At 38.3% G+C, this 23100-nt stretch overlaps 2 protein-coding genes across 2 annotated transcripts; both read left to right on the forward strand.

Annotated features, from left to right (window-relative positions):
- Positions 1-106: 106 nt before the first annotated feature.
- LOC101315128 lies at positions 107-3569 on the forward strand. Its single transcript, XM_004294905.1, has 8 exons — positions 107-540; positions 1199-1285; positions 1377-1622; positions 1744-1908; positions 2020-2073; positions 2229-2375; positions 2805-3159; positions 3294-3569. The coding sequence occupies exons 1-8, from the start codon at positions 358-360 to the stop codon at positions 3314-3316; spliced, it is 1260 nt and encodes a 419-aa protein (XP_004294953.1). The 5' UTR covers positions 107-357; the 3' UTR covers positions 3317-3569.
- A 3172-nt stretch (positions 3570-6741) lies between these two features.
- Positions 6742-22911, forward strand: LOC101315416. Its single transcript, XM_004294906.1, has 31 exons — positions 6742-7033; positions 8842-9092; positions 9679-9861; positions 10029-10164; positions 10711-10841; positions 10925-11039; positions 11126-12152; positions 12272-12382; positions 12615-12673; positions 13525-13687; positions 14230-14503; positions 14630-14780; positions 14884-14995; positions 15081-15246; positions 15336-15406; positions 15524-15615; positions 15730-15892; positions 16071-16142; positions 16843-17220; positions 17316-17431; positions 17517-17814; positions 18473-18792; positions 19031-19382; positions 19481-19801; positions 19887-19991; positions 20076-20204; positions 20503-20883; positions 20985-21122; positions 21375-21611; positions 21709-22146; positions 22383-22911. The coding sequence occupies exons 1-30, from the start codon at positions 6909-6911 to the stop codon at positions 22015-22017; spliced, it is 6486 nt and encodes a 2161-aa protein (XP_004294954.1). The 5' UTR covers positions 6742-6908; the 3' UTR covers positions 22018-22146; positions 22383-22911.
- Positions 22912-23100: the final 189 nt, after the last annotated feature.

Consider the following 23100-nt stretch of genomic DNA (forward strand, 5'->3'; position numbering starts at 1 on the left):
GAGAGAAGAGAGGGAAAATGACAAGAAAGGAAGAGATGTGCAGTTCTTGAAATGTGAAAGAAAGTAGAGAGAGAAAACGACAAAGTGCCAAAGTGGGTTCTTTTAGAGAGAGAGAGAGGCAGTGGTGGTCGGTTTTATTGGAGTGTTGTGTGAAGAACCACACCCACCTTGGTCAGTTTCATTTTCATTTTGGGGTTTTGAGACAACTCAGTGATGCTCAATGTGCTTCACTTCTAATTGAAACTGCACTACTGGCTTGTTTCTGTAGTGTGGTTCCTCTCTGTGTTTGTGTGAGAAAGAGAGAGAGAAAAAGAGCCCTGCTTTGATTTTGAGCCGTTGGGTCTTTTGATTTGCAAAATGGGTTCTGCTCAGTTTAGCAGAGGGAGGTCTAGGGTAGCTCTACCAGTGCTGGTTTGCTTATGGGGGTTGTTGTTCATCTCTCTATGCTGTGAGGCCAGATTGACTGCTTCATCAAAACAGAAGCTTGAGGTCCAGAAGCACCTCAACCGTTTGAACAAGCCTGCTGTGAAAAGCATCAAGGTTTTTCCGTTTTCTCTCTATTTCTTTCACTTTATCTTCTTCTTTCTTCATTGGACTTTCTTCGGTTTTGCTTTCTTTGGTTGCTGGGAAAGTGGTGAAAAGTGAAGGGCAAATATATTATACTTGAAGTTCCATTCTTTTGAATGAAAAGTGGGTTTTATGGCTGTGGGGGTAAATGTTTGTGTTTTCATTCCTGGGAGGTGTTCATGGTTTGTCCTTGTTGATTTCCCAGAAATCAAATGGGGTGTAACTGCAAATGAGTAGGCTTCTGGTTCGGTTATGTGATTTCCACTGTTTTTTTTCCTGGATTTTTTTTTTTATAAAGCAATGATTTTATTTTCTGATTCCTTGCTTTCTCTCACTCTGCAATGATTTCCCTTTAAAGAGAGTTATTGAAGCAATAATGGAAATCAGCAGAATGAAAAGAAAAACAAAATTTCAGGCGTTATTGTGAGATTTAAGTCTCATTGTTATGATGAAACACTGTCTCAGTGACCAGGCATAGCATATATGACTTCTTTTGCTCTAACTGAGTTGCCTCAGACTTAAAATGTAATATCTTCATTGTTAGTTGTTCAGAAGCATTTCATAATCATACTGCACACTGCTTTTGTTATCTAAGATCTAACATTATATTCTGGTTTTTGATTGTTATCAGAGCCCGGATGGTGATATAATAGACTGTGTTCACATCTCTCAGCAACCTGCTTTTGATCACCCTTTCCTCAAAGACCACAAAATTCAGGTTCATTTTCCTCCACCATGAACCTTTATTGTTTTTCTCCTTTTGTTTTGTGCTTTGTTTCTAAGTGTTTTGGATCTGTTTGGTTGACTAGATGAGGCCTAACTACCACCCAGAAGGCTTGTTTCAAGAAAACAAAGTAGCTGAAAAACCGAAAGAAAAGCCAAACACCCAGCTGTGGCATGTGAATGGTAGATGCCCTGAAGATACCATACCCGTGAGGAGGACGAAGAAAGATGATATTCTCAGAGCAAGCTCAGTCAAAAGATATGGGAGGAAGAAGCAGAAAACCATTCCAAAATCTGCAGATCCTGATCTTGTCAATGAGAGTGGTCATCAGGTAAAGATTAAAGCTTTGTGTACATTTGAAAGAAATTAGGTGTCTTGCACTGGGGTTCCTTTCACTAGTTTACTTGATTCTGTTTCTAATGATCTGTTCATTTTCTGTTGGGAATGATTAGCATGCAATTGCCTATGTAAATGGAGACAAGTATTATGGAGCAAAAGCAACCATCAATGTCTGGGAGCCCAAGATTCAACAGCCTAATGAGTTCAGCTTGTCTCAGCTTTGGATATTAGGAGGGTCTTTTGGTGAAGACCTGAACAGCATTGAAGCTGGTTGGCAGGTACTATTTTTTATTCACCTTATTCCTCAAGGCCAGAAATGATTGAGTCCTTATTTTTTCTTTTCTGAAGTTGAATTATTGATCTTGATACTTGTTGATGCATAACAACAGGTCAGCCCAGACCTCTATGGTGACAACAACACCAGACTGTTTACCTATTGGACTGTAAGCTTCTAAACAATGCTTCCGCTTACTTATATTTGTGTGTTGGACTGTAAGCTTCTAAACAATACTTACACTTACTTATATTTGTGTCTGCATTTTGAGCTCTCTTCCCTTGTCTTGTTGCCTTTCCCTAACTTTCATGGCTATGTTTACAGAGTGATGCATATCAAGCCACTGGTTGCTACAACCTTCTGTGCTCAGGGTTTATTCAGATCAACAGTGAAATAGCAATGGGTGCAAGCATCTCTCCTGTGTCAAGCTTCCGGACTTCCCAATATGATATCAGTATACTTGTGTGGAAGGTAAAAACCAAAGGCTAACATAATAGTTTGGTGTAAAAGAGTGGAAAGAGAAATGAAATTGCTAAAGAGGAAATACATCTTCAATGATGTGAAGTTCTCTGAGATGTTGGGTGTGGGGATCAGAAATCAGATGCTATGAATCTCTTTGGCATTTTGTTTTTGGATCCCTGATTCCCATCACTGTAGATGATAAAAAGGACACTATTGCTTGTGCAAGCCAGACATTGACAAATTCCCAATTTTCATCTACCTTTCATTGCATGAATGTCATGGGTGAAGGTGAAAAGGACCTTATCTTGTTTCTCACTGCCAGGCTTTTCTAGCTTGGCACTCCTTTGCTTAGGCCAGGATCACCTTTGCAGTAAATTAGTAGATATTAATTTCTTTACCGTTTTATACTCACCTGGGATGAACTTGTATATTTTGTAGGATCCAAAGGAGGGGCATTGGTGGATGCAGTTTGGCAATGACTATGTGTTGGGATATTGGCCTTCTTTCCTGTTCTCCTACTTGGCCGACAGTGCTTCCATGATTGAGTGGGGAGGTGAGGTTGTAAATTCAGAGTCGGACGGCCGGCACACCTCAACTCAAATGGGCAGTGGTCGTTTCCCAGAGGAGGGTTTTGGAAAATCAAGTTATTTCAGGAACATTCAAGTTGTTGATAGCTCCAATAATCTCAAAGCCCCCAAAGGGTTAGGCACCTTCACTGAGCAGTCAAATTGCTATGATGTTCAGACAGGAAGTAATGGGGATTGGGGTCACTACTTTTACTATGGAGGACCAGGTAGAAACTCAAATTGCCCATGAAGTAGTTAAGAAACCATTTTCACCATCTGGTTTCCTCCCCAATGTGTATCATTCAATCTAGTGTAATACCCTTTTCTCTCTTCTCCTCTGTATACCCTTTTTCACTCTTAGGTTGGGCTGTGGCACTGGTCTAGTAGTAAATCATGTGATGGTCCCTTTTTCTCTCTCTAGTGGCAAGTTTTGACTCTTTGTTTTTTAGTAAAAGAATCTCTCCATGTAAGTGGGTGGATGTGAAGGAAGGAAGCAAGGAAGCAAGGAAGGAAGGAAGTGGCCAAGTTTCTCAAAAGCTTAAAGAAACAGAGGCCCTTTTCTGTTTTATAACTCTAGCTCTGTACTCTATTTGTTTGTATACTCCTTGATCTCCTTGGAGTTGCTTGTTAGTTGATGAATGAATGGAATCAGTTTCTCTCGGGTCCTAATTCTTATCCAATCTTGAGCATTACAACTCTAATATCTGCTTCTGGTTTTGCTTGGAAAAGGCTCTCTTTTACGTTCCATTTTTATATGGATTGTTCCTGCATATTTCAAACTTGATTTTGGGTGGTGGAGTCAAGAATATGCTGTTTGGGAAAAGTTAGGTTGGGATGAGATTCTGCATGTGAGTGGATGACAGTCCTTTATTCAATTCTGTGGTGGATGCGTCCCATACTGCTCGATCAGACGCCTTTTGTTAGAATATGAGATCCCAGAGAGACACTTAGTTAGCGCACTTAGCAGTACCAGCACCATTGTCCTCACCAAGAGCCACTTTGCATTTTACAAATACGAGTGCGCTCCTCTTGGAATTCCATTCGAGGTTCTCTCATTGTAAAATGATCATCTTCTTCCAAGTAAGTTAAGATTCCATTAAAGAGCGGCTGCGTGTCTTGTTTAAACACGAAAAAGCTAGATGCATTTGCAGAGAAGACTATAAATTTAAGAACCAGATGGAAGTCATTTTCGGCTAACTACTAGTACCGTTGTTGGAAAAATATAGGTTGGCCACCTGGTTAGGAGCAACAATGATGACTCAATGTGTTGTGAGCTAATGAGCTTGAAACCTGTTTTCCATGATCACCTTTTTGGTTGAAAATGTAAGAGATGATGATCGAGGTCTATGTTCTCCTTCAACTAGTTTTGCATCTAGGGGATCCATTACGTTTTTGATCACATACGTATTTTAGGATTCTAATTTCAAAAAGGTCAACCTACGACTTTATGACCATACTCTTGAAGTATATGCATTTCAGCCATTTCTTCAATTTTAAGACCAACTGAGGCCCTAAATGAAGCCCGTATTGCTCAACATGTAATGGGTTTGGCATTCATTTTCAATCCATTTCCCATTTTACACCTATACGCAACTTTTCTGTTGTACCAAAAGGTGAGGTGATAAACAATCTGCAGCTCCACCCAATTTCGATCTGCAATTTTCATCTTTGCCAGAGTTCTTAGCTTACTGAAATCCAACACCATCTCTTACAACCCAATATATACTGTAATTTTACCTCAAGTCTTTTCTTGGCATTATAGGGCTTCCTGCACAGACTTAAGAGTAATGACCCCTAAACCATCAAAGAAAAAGTATATAGCCACACAGCACGGCCTACATTTGAAATTATTTACAGAAGATTGATAGGGTGCGTCTATTGTCACCCTATAAACCACTTTGTTCACTTCTCACATTGTTGATTTATTGAAATACCAAAATATCATGATGTAAAATTACAGTAAGAGATAATAAGTTGTTACAAATTACAATTTTGTTTTTTATCTTTTATTTTGGATGAACACAAATTTCATAACTCTAACCCAGATTTATTATATTAGGTCATGAGTCTGAAGACACTAGCATTTAACCTGAATATGAGGTCAAATGTTTGTATTTTTTTTTTCTTTGTTGATGATTTGTCTATTTTTTTACTCATATTTCCCATGTCAACTTTGTATGTAAATTCTTATAGACAAACTACTGTACTGTATAGTTTGTATGTATGAACAATGTATATATCAGTTCAAGAAACTTAAAAGTATGAAAGACGTTGCTACTAGAGATACATTTAGTACATTGTGCATCTTGATATCGACTGATACCACTAAGTTGTTAAATTTGAGAGTTTTTTTTTGTTCTTTAACTTATATTTATACTTTTATGTGAATTTTTGTTCACTTAATGATTTTACTTACCTTCAGCAAATCTGAATTTGATATCGACTAATACCATTGAGTTGTTAAATTTGAGAGTCTTTTCTTGTTTTTTAACTTGGATTTATAATTTCATGTGAATTTTTGTTCACTTAATGATTTTACTTACCTTGAGCAAATCTAAATTTGACAAAATATATGAAGAGAATGTAAGATGAACAAATGAACAAAGTATAATTGAGAGAAATTTCTTTTAGGTATTGTTAATTGGTGAATAAAGTAAATTTATAATTAAAATTATAACTTTATAAGAATGAGTGTGAAAAGAGTATAAAATGAGTAAACTGGTTTATGAGGTGGCAAAACACGCAACTAAATTAATATTGCCTTTTGCTGCAAAATGGGAAGCTCTTTTACATTTCATTAATGGTGGTCAAGCTACTGCTTGGAACTAACAACTCGAAATCTTCCGGACCTTCCAGGTTCAAATGGTCTCAGGCAGTCAAGCTCTCAGCCAAAACCAGATCGGGGAACTGTGCAGCTGACAGTTAGCTCTGGTTTTGTTTGCATATGATTTGACATAGCAGCAAAGACTGGACACCTCATTTCAAAAGCACATCTAGTTTTTGAAGTTTGCTCCTCTCCTCCTTCTCCTTCTGTGAAAGACCAAATCTGGGCATAAGTCAATCACAAGAATATATAAATACTAGCCTCCTCTAATTCTTTACCTAATTAAACAAATACTGTAGTAGGAACCACATTATTCTACACCTACTAACTCAAGAAATCACTCCCATGGCAAACAATCTTGACTCCCTTAATATATTAAACTCATAAATGTGGCCCCTTTTGTGGTAAGTCTTATTGAATTTTCGTGCTTTGTTCTCTTGTCTGAATATGGTGACAAATTGAGCCCTGAAATTTCCCACTCCTACTCTCTCACTCTCACTCCAAACCACCTCACACCACCTCCCAATAGACAGTAGCCATCTATCCCCAACGAGACTTCTCCTTCCACTCAATCGGCGCGTGTCTCACACGCGCACAGTCCCAAAGTGAGCATCATTCCCTCAGGGGCACAGAGATAGCTGTTATTTTATGGCCACTCTCCTTACTTTTTGATTTTTCTTTTTAAAATTTAAATTGAAAACAATTTCAGTTTTTGTTATCTGTGTCTCTCTATCTGAAAAAGCTATCTCCTTTTTTCACTTAACAGTTCACACAAAACATACATCTCTTTCTCTCAGTGAGTAGGGTTTTAATCTTTACTCTTTCTCCATCTGGAAAACCCAAAACGACCAAAACATAAAGCCAAAATCTTTTTAACCAAACAAGCCCTAATTCCCATCCCATCATCTTCTTCCTCTCCTCTTGTTGACCCCCAAGACCTGAGCTTTCACTCTTGTTCAGCTCCTCCTCCATGCCCACCTCCAAACCCTAGTAATCAGTTCCCAAAATGACCCATTTCCCCTGAATTCACTGCCATTCTAGCCAATTGAGGCCACTGGGTGCCCAGCTCATTAGCAAAGTTGGAGTCTTTCCACTGAATAAGGAAGTTGGGGGGAAATGCATGTGTTATCTAAGTGAGGAGAGAAGGAAGCCATGGAAGGAGACGAGCGTCACGTGCTGCTCGCATGTTTGATTTCAGGAACCCTTTTCTCCGTTCTGGGTTCTGCTTCCTTTTCTATACTCTGGCTTGTCAATTGGAGGCCCTGGAGGATCTACAGGTAACTTCACTTCCATCAAGTTTTCGAGAATTGCTATAGCTGCCAACACTCTAGACTAGATTGAATGCATTGCCTTAACTTATGCTACTGGATTGTACTTCATGGTTGCTTTGATGTACTTGTTCATATATGCATTGGAACTGTATTTTAGTTAGTGTTGCATGATAGCAGTGGCAAATGTAGATTGTGGGTTGCCTATTGGTTTTAATGTTTTTATAGATTCGGGCTAAGGAGGGGTACATTCATTAATCAGTATGCAAGTTTGGAAATTTTCGGGTTAATTTGGGGGCTCCAAGAAGAGTTTGGTTGTGACAGATTTGGGTGTGAAGGAGTGATAATTCTGGAGTTAGATTTTTTATGTTTTCTAACTCAGCTGGTTGATTTTTAAGATGTCTAACAGCCGAGTATACATTTTTGGTTTTTGAACCAAGTCCGATCAGGTGGTGGAAAAAGATTCTTCCTATATTTGCTAAGACTAATAGATCAAATGCATTACCTTAATCACTATTGTACTCTTAATGTACGGACCTGAACTGTAACTAGGTAAAGATTTCGTCATTGTACTGCTTAAAGCCAAAATAAACTAGAGGATTAGGGTGCATTAAGTATCTAGTTTTGGGAATTGTTTTTTAGGAAATTCTCCCAGGTTGTTGAGAAAACATGACTCACTTGGTTCCTGGAGGGTACCGAGCTTGTAAACCTTGGGCAGTCATGATGATATGGTGTATAATTTTTGTTAGTGAAAGATTAGGAGTGCACAAGTTTTGTCATTTGTTGTTATCTGACTTTGCCTTGAAAACTCTCTATCACAGTAGTCACAACTGGGTACTAGATCTACTTCCCTATTATATCCGATTTTGTTTGGAAACCGAGTATTAACTGTAATGTTGCTGGTTAGACCTTCATAAAGTTTAGTGTACAAGATCTGCAACAATAAAGTTATTTATTGTGGTAAGGATACAAAGTTTAGAGTTGTATTAACTTCGCGGGGAAGATTTTTGGTATCACACATTTAAATTAAATGGTAATGGGTCCAAATGATTTGTCAAAATATTTTCCTTTTGCATGCTTTATATCTTTCTCAATTTAGAGGATATCGACTCAAACTGAAGGAAAGAAATGTTTGTTTATCGGAATCAAGGAGCGCTTTCATTGAGAGACGAAATATTGACCCTTCTGAAAAGGAAATATTTGCTAATATATTGGACTATCGGCTGATATTTTGAACCCCGACCCTCATTTTCCTGATACATCGGCATGGTTTGTTCTTCCGAAGTTGTGAATTAAGGATTAATTTCCTATTGGAGGGTTTGCATTGCTGGAGCACAAACAATCTTAGATGCTTTATATTGTACAAGTGGAACAGTTCCATGGATGCCAAAAACTTGGATTTATCCTGTCTTTAATCATGTTTTTGACAAGGTTGGTTAGCAAATGATAAACTACGAATTCCATCAAAGAGGCATTGTCTTAGAGGGAAAGTTGTGTTTCTTTTCTGACCGTATTACTGAGTGAGGAATAATGAATAGGTCATATCTGGTACACTCTTTATTAATGCTGATTCGAAAATAGCTTGGTGTCTTTGATACTTTGGAAGCTTCTAGTCGTTCCTTTAAATTAATGATGACGTTAATTATGTACTTATCTACCCTATCATGACCATTGACGGTGTTTGTTTTGTCAATTGATGTTGTTGATTTAAGTTTGGATGCTTAGAGTATCAAACAAATCATACAATCATTTTTTTCTTTCAATCACTGTGGCTTTAACTTCCATTATAATTTTGTCACCTCCATTTGTCTTTTCAGTTGGATATTCGCCAGGAAATGGCCAGATATCTTACATGGTCCCCAGCTGGATATAGTATGTGGTTTTCTCTCGCTCTCGGCATGGATTCTTGTCATTTCTCCAGTTCTTGTACTAATCATTTGGGGAAGCTGGCTAGTTTTAATATTGGATCGACATATAATTGGTCTGGCTGTAATTATGGCTGGTACTGCTCTTCTACTGGCTTTCTATTCAATCATGCTCTGGTGGCGAACACAATGGCAGAGCTCAAGTAAGTATTTCCTGGACCTTTTCCTACTTATCAACTTTATTTTTCTTGATATGATAGTTTAGTAAATACAAAGAGTTCGTAAGATCTGAAGTTCTTAAGATAATAAGAATGAAGCCCAGCAAGGTATTGCCTTTATGAACACAGAGTTGATATTCCAAATGGTGCCTTGGCCGCCATATGGTTGATGACTTAATTATGGCACATATCCGTTCAGCATACATTGTAAGTGAATAAACATTGTTAGCTGAGGCTGACTATCTCTGGTCCTTTTTGCCGGTCCACTAAAAGTGTAAATAACTAGAGAAATAGTTAAAAGAATGTCAGTGACTCAGTGCTCAATAAATTCAGGTTGTGATGGGTCGATGGGATAATAATGATGGATACTTGATAGGTTTGTGTGTACTCATCTGGAAGTTACTTACATATAGTTAGATAATTAAAGGTTGTGTTGGGGATCTAGTTCGATTAATTCTATGGTTTGAAATATTTCAGTTGTTGCTTTCATATTTCTGTTCTCATACTGTCTTTGTAGTTTGTACATATTTATGTAAGTATTAAACTTGGTTTGAAATCTTATATTTAACAGGGGCTGTTGCTATTCTTCTTCTTCTTGCCGTTGCTCTTCTCTGTGCCTATGAACTATGTGCTGTATATGTTACAGCTGGTTCAAAAGCATCTCAGCGGTATTCTCCTTCCGGTTTCTTTTTTGGTGTATCAGCAATTGCCTTGGCAATCAACATGCTCTTTATCTGTAGAATGGTGTTCAATGGTACCTTGCAAATCCTATCATGTTTAATTTGTGTGTGTGTGTGTGTGTGTATATATTTATGCATTCTGTTTCTCAACTGAAAGATGTTTATACGATTATCCAATTGAAGTGATAATCTGTAATTTCTGCTAGTGTTTTCCTCCTGTAATCTCTATTGATATGTGCAGGAAATGGCTTAGATGTAGATGAGTATGTGAGGAAGGCATACAAATTTGCTTATTCTGATTGTATAGAAGTGGGTCCTGTGGCTTGTTTACCAGAACCACCAGATCCAAATGAGTTATATCCTCGACAATCTAGCAGGCAGGCCCCTTATGTTCATGTTTTATTTTATCAGTTATCGCCTTTTGTTCTTCGTTAGGAGTTGGTAGTCCAACTCTGAAGTTAATGCTTGTACAGTGAATAGCGTGCCTCTTTCACAGTGATTTGTTGATATTCTGAAGTTTTTTGGTTTGAATGAAAACATTCATTATAAAAGAGGGACGGGGAACTGATCTCTTTTCAGTCAATGAATGATCTAAATAATCATTATAAGCACATAGAAAACTATTCCAGATGAAAGGGGATGGTCAGTAGATCACCTTTGCAGTTAATAAATGGTCTAGAACTCGCTTTCAAAAAAAGAAGAAGAAGAAGTTCTAGATCTTATCTACTTATCTTATTAGACTATGTGAACTTTCTCCAGGTTTTTGCCCCTCCTTAAGAGGGTGATGGCATGGTTGTTCATGTCTCATTGATGTTGGTTTTTATAACAGACTTGTGCATTTATGTAATGCATTTTTTCTTTCGGGTTGTTAGAATTTTGTTCAATTACTTTCCTCATTTTCCCATTTCGCTACTTGATTGTAGGGCTTCACATCTTGGGCTTCTTTACCTTGGCTCACTTGTAGTTCTTCTTGTGTACTCAATCCTGTATGGTCTTACTGCAAAGGACTCACGTTGGCTTGGAGCCATTACATCAGCTGCTGTGATAATTCTTGGTAAATCAAATCACCAGGTTTATCTATTTGTATGAATCACATGAGATTTATTTACTAATTTTCTCTCATCAATAATGCTGTAGATTGGAACATGGGAGCGTGTTTATATGGGTTTGAACTCCTTAACAGTCGTGTTGCAGCGTTATTTGTTGCTGGAACATCTCGAATATTTCTCATTTGCTTCGGCGTTCACTACTGGTTCGTGCATCAGTGATACTTTAATTGTAATGCCACTGCTTTGGTTTTTCATGGTCGTCTTAGATATTGCCATTTCTTTTTCTCAGGTACTTGGGGCACTGCATTAGTTATGCAGTTGTAGCATCTGTTTTATTAGGTGCTTCTGTTTCTCGTCATTTATCTGTAACAAACCCATTGGCTGCAAGGAGAGATGCCTTACAGAGTACTGTGATACGACTGAGAGAGGGTTTCCGCAAAAAAGAACATAACAGTTCATCAAGCTCGTCTGAAGGTTGTGGCTCAAGCATGAAACGTAGTGGTAGTGTTGAAGCAGGTTGCCTCGGTAATGTTGTTGAAGCAAGTAACAGGAGCACAACACAGAGCACAGTTGATGCTAATAACTGGAGTAATGTTCTATTACGAACTGCGAGTTCTCATGAGGGGATTAATAGTGATAAAAGCATAGATAGTGGGAGGCCTAGTATAGCATTGTGTAGCAGCTCCTGTCGTTCAGTAATCCAAGAGCCGGAAGTGGGAACGTCCTTTACTGACAAAAATTGCGATCAAAGTAGCACCTTGGTGGTTTGTTCTAGCAGTGGTCTTGAAAGCCAAGGCTGTGAATCCAGTGCATCAAATTCTGCAAATCAACAAACTTTGGATTTGAATTTAGCTTTTGCTTTGCAAGAAAGGTTGAATGACCCCAGGATAACATCTATGCTAAAGAAGAGGGGAAGACAAGGTGACCTTGAACTAGTTAATCTTTTGCAGGATAAAGGATTGGATCCTAACTTTGCTATGATGTTGAAGGAGAAGAGCTTGGATCCAACCATTCTGGCATTACTTCAAAGAAGCAGTTTGGATGCTGATAGAGATCATCGTGACAATACAGATATCACCATAGCTGACTCAAATAGTGTGGATAATGGTTTACCCAATCAAATATCTTTATCAGAAGAACTGAGGCTTCATGGGCTTGAAAAATGGCTCCAATTATCTAGGCTTGTTTTGCACCATGTAGTAGGTACTCCAGAGAGAGCATGGGTTCTCTTTAGTTTTGTTTTCATCCTTGAAACAATTGCTGTGGCAATTGTCCGTCCAAAGATAATCAAAATAATAAATGCGACCCATCAACAGGTGAGTAAGGGCTAGTTTAACTCTACATTTTTATAGTATAGTTTGTAAATTTGTTCTATAAATGCGACAATGTAGTTAACTATACCAGTACGAACACTTACGAAATTTTATCCTTACAGTTTGAATTTGGGTTTGCGGTGCTGCTGTTATCTCCTGTCGTCTGTTCAATCATGGCTTTTCTTCGATCGCTTCAAGCAGAGGAAATGGTCATGACCTCTAAGCCGCGCAAGGTATTTACCACATACCGTGCTGTAATATTTTATTGGATTGGAAGTTGGTGCTGTCCTTTCATCTCTTCCTCCTCCCTCCCCCACTGATTTTGATATTGTAATTTTGTTTGGATGATGGATTTGATATTTTTCTGCTCGTGTTGCTGATTGTACTGTGACATTTATCTTTTTTGGGTCTGAAAAATGTTATATTATTGCTTATATTGACTCTTAAAATGTCATGTTTCTTCAGTATGGTTTTGTTGCTTGGCTGCTGAGCACCTGTGTTGGATTATTGCTTTCCTTCTTGAGGTATGTTATTTTCACTTAATCACTCAATTAAAGTTTTCTTATATATGAATAAAATTTATTTTTCTTATTCGGACATTTATTTGTCCTTCTGCTACTGTTTTATGGAGCATATGGCACATCAACATGTGGAGAAAGTGCGCTTACTTAACAACTTTTTGGTATAAATTGGATAAAGATTGTTGAAAGGATCGATGATGTCTGAATGAACAGAAGATGCCTCCCCCCCCCTCCCCCCCTCCCCCCCTTCCTCGTGTGTAAAGGAGTCTTGCAACCTTTCTTTATAATATTGTCTTAAAAGGGATTCTCTCTCTTGCCAAACCAGTTTCTAGTCATCAAGCCTCTAGATGAACATGAATTGGAGATTTTTGAAGTCTTAAGAGGGTCCATGTGCTTTGGGAGTGTTAATTTGGGGAAACTGTTTCAGCTTTTTTATTTATTTTTATTTAGAAGGCACTTAAGTTTAGGAATTCTGGTTTGGATAGGTGTTTGGAGTTTAGATTATTTTGATTCTTTCTTGCATATTTTTATTTGGAATTTATTATTTTTTTATTTTTTATTTTTTCCTGTTGTGGACTTCCTGTCAAAATGCTCATTCGTCTCATTCACCTTCTGCAAAATGTAATAAGCAAAATACCAATTTTTCTAATGCCCAATATTATGGTACTGTACTGTCATCCTGTGAACTGTTTATGACCATAATATAATTGTAAATACCTTGTTTTCACTTATTTATATAAATTTTATATCTGGTTTTTTGTCCAATTACTTTCTCGAAGTTGTGTTGTAGGAACTGCCACTAAGTGGGTTGGTTTGTTTCCTGTTTCATTGAACATCTGCTCTTTCTTTTGCAGCAAATCATCAGTTCTTCTGGGACTGTCATTGACTGTTCCCGTCATGGTGGCATGCCTTTCTGTTGCCATTCCAACATGGAACCGTAATGGCTACCAATTTTGGGTTCCTCAATTACATTGTGCAGGTTCTGCAGGGAACCAACAAATTCGGGGAACAAAAGAGGTTGTTACTCCATGCATTTCGCATTAAGTTTTATGTGAGCCTTTGAGTACTGTAAATTTGTTAGTTTTTGGCTCTTACTGGGTTTTGGCGTTCTATATCAACTGCATGACATGGTCTGATGTGGGCTTGGTTGTGCTTATATCTCACTGCTTTATGTGTTGTTCATTTAAGATATATAAATCATGATAAATACTACATCCAAAAGCTAAATTGTAATATCTGGAGCAATTGCATGTAAATTATGGTGTATGAAGGGTGGTGGTCTAGAGACAACAGTTTAGCTCTATAATTGTCATTTCTCAGTATGTACATAGGACCATGAAGTGATATCTTATATGCTGAATATGGATACATAGGCTTTATTTTTAAGTGGTAATAGCTAAAATGGCATTGATGTAGTTTGATGTTCAAACTTTTTGAGTCCTTCAGGATTCAGAATCATTTGTTCTGGAGATTTCTCACTTTGCTTCTTCTTTTCACTTTTTAAATTTGTAGTTGACTTGAATTTCCAGGCAATTCTAATTCATCTTGTACTTTGCCAGGGTGTTATTCTTGTCTTCTGCACAACATTATTTGCTGGATCTGTACTAGCTCTTGGCACAATAGTGTCTGCAAAGCCCTTGGATGACTTGGGATACAAAGGATGGACGGGTGAACAGAAAAGCTTTACATCTCCTTATGCATCATCTGTGTACATTGGCTGGGCTATGGCTTCTGCGATTGCTTTAGTGGTTACTGGTGTACTGCCGATTGTTTCATGGTTTGCATCCTACCGGTTCTCCCATTTTTCTGCTGTGTGTGTCGGGATATTTACGGGTAAATTTTCTAAATTTTCTTGCTTTAAGACTTCTATTTTTTTTTCTTCTTCTAAAAAACATCATTGGTACTTGAAGTGTGTTTTATGTTTTCTCAAGAATTGTATGGAACTCCCTCTTTTTTCAGCTGTCCTTGTGTCATTTTGCGGTGCATCTTACATCGAGGTTGTGAAATCTAGAGATGACCAAGTTCCTACAAAGGGTGACTTCCTTGCTGCTTTACTTCCTTTAATTTGCATTCCAGCATTTCTGTCTCTGTGCTCTGGGCTGTATAAATGGTAAGTGACTCTTTGTTTTTCTTGTAACTGTTTTGCGGCTGCAATCCATGGCGTGTTGTGTTTAGACATTGTGGTGAAATGCTATGGAATTTATCTTTTTCAGGAAGGATGATAATTGGAAGCTTTCTCGGGGTGTGTATATCTTTGTAACCATAGGTCTTCTTCTTCTGCTCGGAGCAATATCAGCTGTTATAGTCGTAGTTACACCATGGACGGTAAGATATGATTGATTCTTGTCCTAGATTCTATCTATGTTGAACCAGTTGACTCTCTAACAGGCTTCGTTTGACTTGACAACAGATTGGGGTATCATTTCTTTTAGTTCTTCTCATGATTGTACTGGCTATTGGTGCTATACATCATTGGGCCTCAAACAACTTTTATTTGACAAGGACCCAGACATTCTTTGTTTGTTTCCTCGCTTTTCTTTTGGCACTGGCTGCACTTCTTGTTGGATGGTTTGAAGGTGAAACAATTGTATTCACTCTTATTATTGCAACACCGTGCTTTTAACACTTGTATGCTAATCCTATCTTCTTTACTCGCTTTATTCAGATAAACCATTTGTCGGTGCTTCTGTTGGCTACTTTTTGTTTTTGTTTCTTCTTGCCGGGAGAGCATTGACTGTGAGTTGAATTGAATCTAATTGCATTATTTTAGATCTCACACCAGTTATAATTTTTTTTTCCTTATCTGTATTATCTAAATCCCCTTGATTCTGTGTTACATAACCTTTGGTGCAGGTTCTTCTTTCACCTCCTATTGTTGTTTATTCTCCAAGAGTTCTCCCTGTTTATGTTTATGATGCTCATGCAGATTGTGCAAAGAATGTCAGGTTTGTCAGATATCCTGTGTAACTTTCTCTCTTGTTAGTATCAGCATGTGACATGCATGCAGGTTAGCTCGACCATGTGTTTATCTGATACTTTTGATTTGTGTTTCATATTAGTGCTGCATTTCTTGTGCTTTATGGGATTGCATTGGCAACTGAGGGCTGGGGTGTTGTTGCGAGTTTGAAAATTTATCCACCATTTGCTGGTGCCGCTGTATCAGCAATTACTCTTGTTGTATCCTTTGGGTTTGCTTTCTCTCGTCCCTGCTTGACCCTCAAGGTTTGTGCAGTTTCCTTGAGATTTTTCTTTTTGTCTCTTAATTCCACATTGCAATATTGAAATAATTTATGTCATTAGTGAAAATGCCTTGAGATTACTTGTTTTTATATGCTATAGAATCTCTTTCTCATTCTCTCATGTTCTTTTGTCTAACTAAATGTTCCATTTTCATGTCTAGATGATGGAAGATGCCGTACACTTTCTTAGTAAAGAAACCGTTGTTCAAGCGATTGCTAGATCTGCCACCAAGGTCTGAGTAATATTATTATGAGCTATCTTGAAGCATTGTTTTTTAATTTCCCATATGTACATTTAACTGTTTAAGAAACAAACATGCATAAGTTTTTGGGTTTTTGTGATAAGCTATTGTGAATAAATAATACATATAGCTTACTAGAGCGAGCAAATTAACATATTAGGTTTTATGGTTGGGCATAGTTGAATAATTACTATAGCAAGAAGTGAGGACCCCTCTTGTCTTACACCAAGGGTGAGTATTTGTCTCCTAGGTGAGCTGTTATTGTTGCATCTTGGGTTTTCTTTTGTAGTGTTGTCCACCTTTATTGTGCATTTGTTTCGATCAATTAATTTTTTTTTTCCAGATTAAGTAGAGTAATTAACTAAAAGTTATCAGTTGGATATCATAACAGTATTGAAGCTACTGCAATACTTCTTACTTCTTATCAGCAATGTGTGTCCTTCCACATGGGATTTGACTGTTGAGATTAAATGAAATGCTTATAAACCTATGATATTAAAGAAGTACTAAAAGATACTATCACCATAGACTAACTAGCATTTAACTATTACACCATAATAAACTTCTTACATGTGTTAACATCTCGTCTTTGATGTGTCTTTATCTTTAAAGCTGATTTTTTTTTTGAAATTTTTTTTGAATATGGAGATGTATTTGTATGTAACTGGAAGTTATTGTCTTAACTATGCAGACCAGAAATGCTTTATCTGGAACTTATTCGGCTCCACAGAGGTCTGCCAGTTCAGCTGCTCTTTTAGTTGGAGATCCCACGATAATGCGTGATAGGGCAGGAAATTTTGTGCTTCCCAGAGCAGATGTCATGAAATTGAGAGATCGCTTAAGAAATGAGGAGCTAGTTGCAGGATCATTTTTCGGAAGAATGAGATATGGAAGGACATTCCGCCATGAGCCACCTAGTAGTATCGATCACAGAAGAGAGATGTGTGCTCATGCACGAATATTGGCTTTGGAAGAGGCGATTGATACTGAATGGGTATATATGTGGGATAAATTTGGTGGTTATCTGCTTCTTTTGCTTGGTTTGACTGCTAAGGCAGAGCGAGTACAGGTAATTTATGACTAATGTTGCTTGACAGCTATGATAAGCTATGATATGTTAGTTCTACTGTAAATATTGATAACATTGTTCTTGGTCTGTTTTAGGATGAGGTACGCTTGAGACTCTTTCTTGATAGCATAGGATTTGCAGACTTAAGTGCCAAGAAAATAAAAAAGTGGATGCCAGAGGACCGTAGGCAGTTTGAGATTATTCAGGAGAGGTAGAAATCTTTTCTTACATTTTGAATTCTCTATGTTATGATCATTTTCGGTGTTACTAATTGTCATTATATATTTGTTCTGTAGTTACCTAAGAGAAAAGGAGATGGAAGAGGAACTCTTGATGCAAAGACGTGAAGAGGAGGGGAAAGGCAAAGAGAGAAGAAAGGCTCTCTTGGAGAAGGAAGAACGCAAATGGAAGGAGATAGAAGCGTCTTTAATTTCTTCTATTCCTAATGCTGGCAGCAGGGAAGCTGCAGCTGTGGCAGCTGCAGTGCGTGCAGTAGGGGGTGATTCAGTTCTTGATGATTCTTTTGCTAGAGAGAGAGTTTCAAGCATTGCGCGTCGGATACGCACAGCTCAGCTAACTCGGCGAGCACTTCAGGTGTTCTGTCTTATATAATATCAAAGTGTTTCATTTAAATCATTATAAGTGGTAGCAACAACATTTTTATTAATGAAAAAAGGCTGCGAATCTCATATTAACTTGACTTTATTCAACACATTTAAGTCTTAATGGCATCCACAGAGATAATAATACGAGATCTAGAGGCCTTAAGAGTACCTTGTCTTCCATATTACAATGTTTCTCTGTGATGGTTGGTCTTGTCGTAGCCTGGATTTGGGAATATTATTCCCAGCCTTCTAGAATAAACTTATATATTTTAGATTGAAATATCACGAGATTGTCGCTTTCTAGGATATGAGAGATTGTCTCTGATGGGAACACATAGAGAGTGAGTGGTTGATATAGATAATTAGATACACAGCATGGATAACCTCCAAGGGGTTTGATGTGGTGATAGTCTGATACCATGTAATCGATCATCTCATGGACCAATAAATCCATGAGAAACCCAAGTCCTTGGGGGTTTATATGCTGTAACTTTCCTGTTCAACCTTATGTCAATTTTATTTTTTATATTTTATACATCTCCTTAATTTATCTGTCGGGATAGTTTAGCTTGGACATTTTGCTTTCAATTCTATTAGCTGCCACCAACCCTAATTGTGAAAACTGTTGTTGTTGATGCTATTGGCAGACTGGAATTTCGGGTGCTGTATGCGTTCTAGACGATGAACCGACAACAAGTGGCAGGCACTGTGGCCAGATTGAATCCAGCATCTGTCAAAGTCAGAAGATCAGCTTTTCCATTGCAGTGATGATTCAACCCGTGTCTGGGCCTGTTTGCCTATTAGGCACTGAGTTTCAAAAGAAAATTTGCTGGGAAATATTGGTTGCCGGTTCCGAGCAAGGAATTGAAGCTGGACAAGTTGGGCTTAGATTGATCACTAAAGGCGACAGACAAACTACTGTTGCAAAGGAATGGAGTATTGGTGCAACTAGTATTGCAGATGGAAGGTTTGAGCATAATCCTTTTACGAACAAAATTCTTGGCATTGTTTTTTGTAAATATAATATTGGCATAATCCTTCTTACAACCTTGTGTGTACATGTGTGTGCGACCATGATTTTTTATTTATTTTTGGTTACTAAGTGTTGGGTAGAGGGAATCAGTGCTTAATCATGCTCTTTCAGCCATGTGTACTTTTTTGTTGATAGCTGTTGAATCTCACTGGTGTCCTTACTTACATTTCAGGTGGCATTTGGTAACAATGACAATTGATGCTGATTTAGGTGAGGCCACTTGCTATCTCGATGGTGGTTTTGATGGCTACCAGACCGGTTTACCATTGCATGTGGGCAATACTATTTGGGAGCTAGGAACCGAAGTTTGGGTAGGTGTTAGACCGCCTACAGATATGGATGCATTTGGGAGGTCAGATAGTGAAGGGGCTGAGTCTAAGATGCATATTATGGATGTGTTTTTATGGGGAAGGTGCTTAACGGAGGATGACATTGCTGCTCTCCATGCAGCTGTTGGGTCAGCTGACACTAGTATGATAGATTTTCCTGAAGATGCTTGGCAGTGGGCAGATTCACCTTCTAGAGTATGTGGTTTTCATCTTATTACATGATTACATATCCATGCTTGTATATCGAGGATGTTTGTTTCTGATTCTTGTTTTTGTTTTCTTTTCTTCACTAGGTTGATGAATGGGATAGTGATCATGCCGAAGTAGAACTATATGATAGGGATGAAGTTGATTCGGATGGGCAATATTCAAGTGGGAGGAAAAGAAGGTCAGAACGTGATGGAGTTCTGGTTGATATGGATTCTTTTGCCAGGAGATTTAGGAAACCTAGGATGGAAACACAAGAAGAAATAAATCAACGTATGCTTTCTGTTGAATTGGCTGTCAAAGAAGCTCTCTGTGCAAGAGGAGAAACAAATTTTACTGATCAGGAGTTTCCTCCAAATGATCAATCATTATTTGTAGATTCAGAAAATCCCCCCTCAAAGTTGCAGGTAAGTTTCTCTGACTTTGCTGACCACTTTTTATGTTCAATGAGTGATTTTAAATGTCCTAAAATTTTGGTTTTTGCGAATCTAGGTCGTTTCAGAATGGATGAGGCCTGCTGATATTGTAAAAGAGAGCAGGCTTGGTGCTCGGCCCTGCTTATTTTCTGGCACTGTGAATCCTTCTGATGTTTGTCAGGTTAGGCCCTTTATGAAATTGACATCTAAATATTCTTATTACGTTGGCCAGCAGTTTCCACAAGTGACTTTGTTTTCTAAATAGGGTCGACTGGGTGATTGTTGGTTTTTGAGTGCTGTTGCTGTTCTGACGGAAGTTTCTCGAATATCGGAAGTTATTATTACTCCAGAATATAACGAGGAAGGAATCTACACTGTCCGCTTCTGTATTCAGGTGCCTTCAGACTTTCAAGCTCAGTTAAAATTCTGGTTTGGATTGTATGTTGGATCTATATATAGAGTATAGACTGATGAAAATTCTTTACATTCTTCACTTCTGGCTACAGTAATGATAGTTTTGTTTAATAATAGCTAGGACAGGGACCAAACTCTTTAATCATTTGTTGTGTCTTATGATGTTTGGCTTGACTTGTGTTCTACTCTATTGTATTTCGGAAGTTCTTGCTTCTATATAGTTATTCTGTTTCCTATATATAAACTACTAACAAACGTTGCTCCTGAATTTTCTTTAGGGTGAGTGGGTTCCTGTTGTTGTTGATGATTGGATTCCATGCGAATCACCGGGTAAACCAGCATTTGCTACTAGCAGAAAAGGTAACGAGTTGTGGGTCTCTTTACTGGAGAAGGCATATGCCAAATTGCATGGCTCCTATGAAGCTTTAGAAGGTGGACTTGTCCAAGATGCTCTTGTAGACCTCACTGGAGGTGCGGGGGAAGAGATTGACATGAGGAGTGCTCAGGCCCAAATTGATCTTGCGAGTGGTCGATTATGGTCTCAGTTGTTGCGCTTCAAACAGGAGGGATTTCTTCTGGGTGCTGGAAGTCCATCTGGTTCAGATGTACATATTTCCTCCAGTGGCATTGTCCAAGGTCATGCTTACTCATTATTGCAGGTGAGTTGGAATGTCCACCTGACATTTGCTTTTGATATGCAACTAAATGAATTTTGATCAAGGTAGTCACACACTCACACTAGCTAATCTTTTCAACTCAGGTGAGAGAGGTGGATGGTCACAAGCTTATTCAGATTCGGAATCCATGGGCCAATGAAGTCGAGTGGAATGGCCCTTGGTCTGACTCATCGCCTGAATGGACTGATAGGATGAAGCACAAGCTGAAGCATATTCCACAGGTTTGTTTATTGTAACGTTTATCCACATCATATTAGTCTTACCTTCTAGTTTCCTTTCCCCCACCCATCATCACCTGGGCTAATCCCAGAGGGTTTACCTAAGTCGTTCAGTTCCTCTGACAGATAGAAAGGTTTCTATCTCAGAGTTACCGTTGATGGCCTATCTATGTCTGATCTCATTGATGTCACTTCTGTTTTCTTTTTCTTCCTTTTCTTTTCTTATCAGAACTTTGTTTGTGTTTCTTATAACAGTCAAAAGATGGCATATTCTGGATGTCCTGGCAAGACTTCCAAATTCATTTTCGATCAATATATGTTTGCCGTATCTATCCCCCAGAGATGCGCTACTCTGTTCACGGCCAATGGCGAAGTTATAGTGCTGGTGGTTGCCAAGACTATGAGACATGGCATCAAAATCCACAATTCCGATTGCGGGCCACAGGGCCAGATGCCTCATTTCCAATTCATGTATTCATTACATTGACACAGGTATCTTTATTGCCCCCCCCTGTTGCAGATTTATCCATAATTATCTTTTTATTGCTAGATTTTTTTTAATGACTTTTTTCACATGTTCTCTGCCTAGGGTGTGAGCTTCTCAAGAACAGTTGCTGGTTTCAGAAACTATCAATCCAGCCATGATTCAATGATGTTCTATATTGGGATGAGGATACTCAAAACCCGAGGCCGCCGAGCTGCTTACAATATATACCTACATGAATCAGTTGGTGGGACAGATTATGTTAATTCACGAGAAATATCGTGTGAAATGGTTTTGGATCCAGATCCAAAAGGTTACACAATAGTCCCAACAACTATACACCCTGGCGAAGAAGCTCCATTTGTTCTTTCTGTTTTTACAAAAGCATCAATAACCTTGGAAGCCTTGCACTGATGGCTCTTCAGTTATTTTCTTCTCCTTCGGTCTGAGAGCGCATTTGCAGGGATTTGAATGCTTGGTTTGGACGTGGACTATGTTTCCCTGCTGGCAGGTTATCGGCCACAAATCAGAAATGATGACAAGGTAATCTTCCATTGCTTACTTCTTCCATTTTTTCCCCGAGAAGAAACAACTAGGTGTCATTCATATTCTTCACTATCATGTTTGTATTACCAAAATGACATACTTGATGCACTTCTCATTTCAATATGTACTTCCAATGCATTAGTTACTAAAATAACTTTGCTTGCAGAAGAAATGTGTGTTGAAATTATTGAGTATCTTGAACCACTAATGTATTAGGCCTCGTTCATGTACAGGCCAGACATACACTATGTAAGCGAGTCTCTCACGACTTCAAATGCAAAGATGGGCCAGGTAGCAGGTGATACCCTACGGCAGAACTCAGCTCTACAGCTCAGTCGCATCCAAGTGTCAAGAGTTCTCAGTGAAAGAATCAGTAAGATTGAATGCGATGATGTGATGTGAACTGGTGCTTGTGAAACTAAAAACTAAAGGCTCCCTTGACTTGGCCGCCAAGTATATCTATCCTTCACTTCTGCAGTATCAACCAGGGAAGAGGGCTTTCTGTGGGTTTTGTAAGTTTATGTATGTGTACATACAACTAACTGTTTTGTAGGGATGGATATAGGATAGAGTTGATCTTGTAAATGAGGGGGAAATAGGAGGAAAGGAATAGGAATGTTTAGTTCAAGGGAAATATAAGTTAGCAAATTTAGCTAGAATCCTGTGTTGTTCAAGCCGATGCAGTTTTGAATTTGAGGGTGTCATATTAGAGCCATTAATTGTACAAATATTTGACATTTTCAATGCAAGCTGTATTGTTTCATACAGTTCTTTACATAATTTACAATATACTATTACAGAGTTGCTCAAAACACTGTTCATTTACTGTAGTAGTGGGCCTCGGACTTTTCTTCTGCCATTTATCCCAATCAGCCCAAAATTGTTTTCGACCCAAAACAATGTTGACTCATTTTGATTGCTCCAAACCAAAGTTAACTCTCTCTCTCTCTC

The sequence above is a fragment of the Fragaria vesca genome, linkage group LG3, assembly GCF_000184155.1.
Source record: "Fragaria vesca subsp. vesca linkage group LG3, FraVesHawaii_1.0, whole genome shotgun sequence".
NCBI classification, from domain to species: domain Eukaryota; kingdom Viridiplantae; phylum Streptophyta; class Magnoliopsida; order Rosales; family Rosaceae; genus Fragaria; species Fragaria vesca.